Source organism: Mizuhopecten yessoensis, unplaced genomic scaffold, assembly GCF_002113885.1.
Source record: "Mizuhopecten yessoensis strain PY_sf001 unplaced genomic scaffold, ASM211388v2 scaffold10041, whole genome shotgun sequence".
Taxonomy (NCBI): Eukaryota; Metazoa; Mollusca; class Bivalvia; order Pectinida; family Pectinidae; genus Mizuhopecten; species Mizuhopecten yessoensis.
The window spans coordinates 170,503-176,970 of NW_018408349.1; the positions used below are offsets into that span (position 1 = coordinate 170,503).

A 6,468-nucleotide genomic window follows, 5' to 3' on the forward strand; every position below is an offset into this window, starting at 1 on the left:
TACGAATATTAAATTTTTCTATGAATTCTGGATAGCTGTAAAAAAATCCGTTGCTATTTTCTTTAACTACGTCATTAATTAGTATTACCCCTTTCCTATACCAATCCCTGTAAAAAATGCTCTTATTTTCTATCGTTACTAAACTATTGTACCAAATGGGTGTTTTAAGAGCATTATTATTCTTATTCACAAAACATTCTGTTTTACTTGGAAAGCTTACTCCAACTTAATAGAACATCTTTCCAAAAGAAGTTTTTACAAGTGTTTTGGCATTTTAAAATACAATCTGTGCCACAATTTGCAAAAATATTTGTATTTCCAAAAGTTTTGAAAATTGATTGCCATTCCCTTTACTTGTAAACAGCCGTCGAATCCATGTAAGCTTTAAAGATTCAATAAAAGATTGTAACTTTATCATTTTCAGGCNGGGGGTTGCTAAGGAAATCCGCCATCTTGGATCCAAGATGGCGCCTTACCAACCCCCTTAACCATAGACCTAAATTAACTTTAGGTCTCTGCCTTAACCTACGGCACCAGATCTACATCTATTCATCATGTGGGGTTTTTTTGTGTGACGTCATCAATTTTAGTGTTACTAACTGAATTATCTTCCCCTGTTTTCAAAAGGTGTGTTTTTAGTGTGACGTCATTTTGACGGAATTAACTCCCTTTGTTTCTGACTTTTTACCTTCTGATTTCAGGTATTGCTTCCATGGACGGTCTCTCTCTCTCTCTCTCTCTCTCTCTGTGATGCTTGACGGACCTGCGAACCCTTGTAGTACAAGAAAGAACGCATACATTAATGAAAATCGCTATTACTTGTACATTGTTTTCAATAGGTGTGCGTATTGCGTATGACATCATCAATATGGCATTTACCGACGGAATTAGCTCCCCTTGTTTCTAACTTTCTAGTGTTTTGGAGTGTGGTATTAAATTGAGATGAATTTTTTTTTCGTGTAGGAAGTGAGTGTGTCGGTGCTGTAGCAGGTGTTGTTGCGTCCTTGTTTGAACAAAAAATAATAGTTAACGCGTAGACAATTCACAATGATAAATTAGCTGACGGTATAATAAAAGAGTGAAGTAAGTTATTCTATTTGGACGATTAATATTCTTACAGGGTAGCGTGTAATACTGAATACTGGGAAAAGGAAATGGGAAGCAATGTTTGATTTTGATGAAGAAATATGGAGGAAAATATACTTAACACCATTCAAAATTTGTAAAAATACAAAATTTTAATGGCTTCAACTTCGAATAAATCAATATATTCTAACTACAAATTCATATCTTTATAAAATAGGCCTAGTCGATAGTCCATTCTGCAGTCGTTGTAATACTGAGAATGAAACGATAGTTCATGCATTATGGGAATGTGAAAAAGTACAGTTGTTTTTGACAAATTTTGAATTTTTGCTAGATTTATTATTCATTCCCTTCAATTACAACAAGGAATCTTTTATCTTTGGATTTTATGAGGGAAAAACACAATGTTGATAACTTAATTATTTTAGTTATGAAGCAATATTTGTATAACACAAGATTCCAGGAAAAGAGCCTGTCTTTATCAGCTTTGAAAACTGTATTAAAAAAAAATACACACACAAAAATATATAGCTACTGGTAAAGGGGAAAATTATCTTACCATCTTTAAGAATGAATGGAAAAAATGGGAAAGATTACTGGTCTCTACATAAAATATAGAAATACTTAGATGTTTCATTCTCTGTTTAACATTATAAGAGATATGTGATTTCCATGTCTGTCCTCAGCATAGACTTGTTTGCCTGGTGATCACCTCTTATATTGTAACTGATATCTTAACTTGGTAAACTTTATGAATATGATAGGAAGTTGTATTTTTCTGTAAGAGTTATTGCCCTTCGTTATCTCATTGCTCTCAACAAAACTTGGTATGTCTTGCTAGTATGACTTGTAGTATCTTAAGTACAATGTAGCATTGTTCCTTATTGAACATTTTCTCAGGAATTTTTATACATTTTACTTTTTATACAAGAATCTAAGTCTTGAATGTGGTGTACTTTGCCTTAACATGGTTCAGAATCATATACTATGATTCAGTCTCAAGTTGGGTGAATCTTGGTATGAGTTACTATCAATGCCATATTTTTATATCCTCTATAGTGATATCTATATTCTACAAATGTTTACAATATATATGTGTATGGAAATATAGTTGATACAAACATTGGTCAACGTCCCTGGCAATATTAATATTAATATAATATTATAATACAAATAACAATAACGTTAGACTTTACTCATAAACGAGTTATTTCTTTTAATAAATATTAAATATAAATATTTGTCACGTCAGCATGTCCCTCTTCTCCCTCTTATTCAAGTTCTCTTTCTCTATGTTGATTCTATTCTTCCTTTAATTCTTCCATCTCTCGTTCTTTTCATTCTTAAAAACAGTTCCTATCACAATTATATGCAGTTACACTATTAACTACATATTGTTTTTATGTATCTTTAATATAGTGTTGATTTTTTGCTAATGACTAGAAATGGAGTGAGTGTGTGTATGTGTATGGAAAAATGAATTGTAAATGTATTATGTACTGTTAAAAAATCTTCAACAAAAAAGAAAATAATCAAAAAAAGAGGTAGGAACAGCAGATAAGTGTGTATCATTGCGATAATGAATGATTTTGTATGCAAGTATTCAAGTTGCCAGGTTCACGAGGATGTTGGACAACATGTAATGTATATTATATAAGTGTGAAATCTGGTGATTATCAATATAAATTTGTGGTTTTGTAAGGTATCCACTAGTTCAATACATGTATAAAATCCACGATTTGTCCTTCACAGATCTCAATTAATATTCATATGTAATATTTATGAAGTGCAGCGTTTCCAGAGTGATTTCTTGTCATTGTCATAAATTGTTAAGGTTCTATTCAACGTTAACATGACTGATGGTTTGTTGTTCTTTTTATAGTTAAAGTTATAGTTTATAAGTTGGGCTTGACGTCTAATCAACACATAATTAGTGTTTTGCGGACTAGTACAGATATGGAGGATGAGACAGATAAGGCAGGAAAAGAGAAAGAACCTACATTGGTGGAAAAGTGATGGGATCGTGAGGATTTATCCTGATAAATGTTCAGTTTGATATTGTGGAAGACACATCAAAAACGGCTGCATTGACAAGAAAGGGTATTTCAAATGTTCCTCATAACGTCCTGAATACTGTACAATGTTGTTTTACTTTTCAGGCGGCCCCATTACGCAATGTAGTCGCCTTGAATTTTATCAGGCATTGCCAATTCCCTCAGGTGTTAGTATGCGACGTTTTCGTGTTTTCAAGTTTCCTGCTCTTAGGATAGCAAAGAAAGTGACCAGGGAAGAACAGTAGAGACGAGAATTGATTCGGGGAGGAATTAAGGGTATTTTACACCTAGTAAAGAACTAATTTTAATTATTGAACATAACTTTATATTTTAAAATTAAGCATGAAATAAATAATCAATGTTTAATGTGTGCCTGAATCATCCGAGCTACCCCGTTCCCTCCCTTCTTTCTATCTCTCTCTGTTATAGTTAAAAGTCAGGTTGTATATACGTTTAAATGTTTTTGTACTGATCTTTTCCGATGCTGACGGCACAAGAGAAACGGATATTCAAGGACGAACGGAATGACAAGGAGGTAGCAAACCAAGGCACGGGAGTGATGGACAATAGTACAAGCAGAATGTATAGGAAAGTGTATATTGTCAACTTCTGCCATCAGTGTCGGAAAAGATTGTCCACATTATGAAAAAATACATTTTTAAAATCTCTCTCTCTCTCTCTCTCTCTCTCTCTCTCTCTCTCTCTCTCTCTCTTAAGATATGTACAAATGGTTGTGTATATTGTATATGCCATCTTGAATTTTGTAAGTATATACAGATGTTTTATTTTAGGGAAAGGGCTTTAAATAAGTCGTACAACTTGTGCCCAATCCTGTTGCTATAAATGCAAGAAAATATGTTTAAATCAAAATAATCCCACCTATGTTTTTCCACATCAGAAGGCATGTCTTTCAAAATTGACAAGAGATATTCTGCATCCTCCTCGGCGGTTAAATTCCCAACAGCCCGCCTTACGTCTCTCTCTAGACAAAGAATTCTATGGAAAGAATGAAGATTAGATTGGTGCTGCTTTATCCAATCAATAACGGTTATTAGGACATTTGATCTTATTCTGTGGTGCAAAATGTCCGTCATCTGTCCCAATAACTTTTGTTTAAATGCCTTTTTCAACAGTCAATAAATAAACTGATTTTGACCAAACTTTGTAGTGAAGTATCATTGGGTGTATAGGTGTTTGTATTTACCTAACGAAGGCATTTAAGGAAATCGGAGAAAAAAAATGAAAAAATATGACTTTTTGAAGTTCCCAAAAAATAGAGCATTTCCCAGTGAAAATTAATTATAAAAATTCTAAATTGCGTTCCGACACCACTTTTAAGGCTCTGGAAAAAAAAAAAATATATCAAAACTGCCATGTTCAATTCCAATTAAATGAAGATTTGTTTATTCTTATTGAAAAAAAACCCAGACGTGAATAACCGATTTCCACATTACTTAGAAGAAACATATGATGTAGAAATCGGTTATTGTCTGTCTTTTTTTCAATATATTATTAGTCATAACATTTGTATTTATTTTAAATATCAAAGGCATCAACTATGAAACGATTTTTCTGATTGGCCAGTGCATTTACCATTGTAACGCGTTAGATGTGAATTTTAACGAGTAAGAAGTGACTTTTAACGAGTTAAAAATATTTTAACGTGTAACTTTTACATTTGAAAAAGTAACGCGTGACAAGTGATTTTTAACGCGTTAAATGCACTTCTAACGCGTTGAAAGTAAGTTTTAACGCGTTAAAAGTCACTTCTAACGCGTTACTTTTTTAACGCGTTACTGTATATCGTTTTTTGCCCGAACCGCCACCCATATACATTCTTATATTCTCTTTATCCATATAATCTATTGATATTCGCGTGTGAATATTTTCGTGCTAATTTTATTCAATGTATAAATCATGAACGTATTCTGAAGGTACGTCACATGAAACTCCCTTGACCCCGGGATTAATCTCTGTTTTGTAGGGGCTCGTAAAATATTTCCTTTCAGTTGGCGTCACCAAGCTTTAGGACGATTGAGTACGTCACAGGGTTGGGGAGCTCACACAATATATTGTAAATGTGTAGTATGGTGACATTGACCTTTGATATAAAATGCTGACACGTGAACAATGAAGTGAAACTTATTTCTTCGTTTGCGCATTAATTGGCCAACTAATACAAAATGGTAACATACTTAATGCGTGTTTTACTATTAACTAAAGGAATTCTTAACAACTGACCATTGACGACTTATACCCTATTTTATGCGTTTTGTTCTCATTAATTGCAGGATATTTTAACATCGAACCAAAATGTTCATTCCAAAGGGATTTTATCTTTTTCTCTGAACTGGAAATTCAGATAACTATTTGTTGTGTTATTGTGCAATAGCGCTACATTTTCTCTGTCGGGTGTATAAAAAGAGCCACGAACTGGTTCGCATTCAAAGAAAGAATGAGAACTATTAAAACTAGTTCGTACGTTTGCTCCTAAAATCCTAACGACACAATTCCGAGAAGTATAATTCTATATTTGTATCACGGACACTGACATAAGACGTGTAATTTAGTGTGAAGTTCAAAGTTGTACCTTAAACTATTTGGATATTGGCATGTAGACTGTAATTCCAACAAAGCCAATGCGCAGAATAATTAAGTATGCTGCAATATGTTAACCTGAGTTATATTTAAAGTTGTTTCCGATAAACGATCGAGACACTTCTATCAACACCGAGTGCCTCATTAATCTCCCGTATGAACTACCGAAAACGGTCTACAGGAATATACCTCGCCTGACTCTCTCCAAGACTTCTCATCTACTTTTCGTCTAGAATTACCAAGTCTAGTATAGAAGAAGATATGCCGTCATTGTCTATAGTACCAGTCCAGTCAACAGTTCTAAAAGTGAAGTGAGACAACAAGAAATACCAGATTTCGAGTTGAAATGGAGCAAGGAAGTAAGGTACATAAAATTGATATCTTAGTCTGGTTTACGTTATTTACTTCCTTACCACATACAGTTATACTTATATCTCCACAAGACAGTAACATCGCCCTGCCCTTTATCTTCACTACCCGTTAAACCAGTCTTTTTGAACATATATTCACAACCAAGTCCCCTTCAATCTTCCTCTACTCACCACCACGTCCCCTTTCGTCTTCCTCTATTCACTATCACGTCCCCTTCAGGCTTCCTCTATTCATCTATTCACCACCACGTCCCCTTCAATCTTCCTCTATTCACCACCACGTCCCCTTCAATCTTCCTATATTTACCACCACGTCCCCTTCCTTCCGTCTTCCTCTATTCACCACTACGTCACCTTCA

General features: G+C 34.0%; 1 protein-coding gene across 1 annotated transcript in view; it reads left to right on the plus strand.

Annotated features, from left to right (window-relative positions):
• The first annotated feature begins 3,621 nt into the window (after window positions 1-3,621).
• LOC110459332 (protein phosphatase 1 regulatory subunit 15B-like) overlaps window positions 3,622-6,468 on the plus strand; it is a 15,147-nt gene continuing 12,300 nt past the window's right edge. Inside the window, exon 1 of the mRNA XM_021511538.1 lies at window positions 3,622-3,722. Coding sequence (XP_021367213.1) covers window positions 3,622-3,722 — 101 coding nt within the window. The remainder of the gene's footprint in view (window positions 3,723-6,468) is intronic.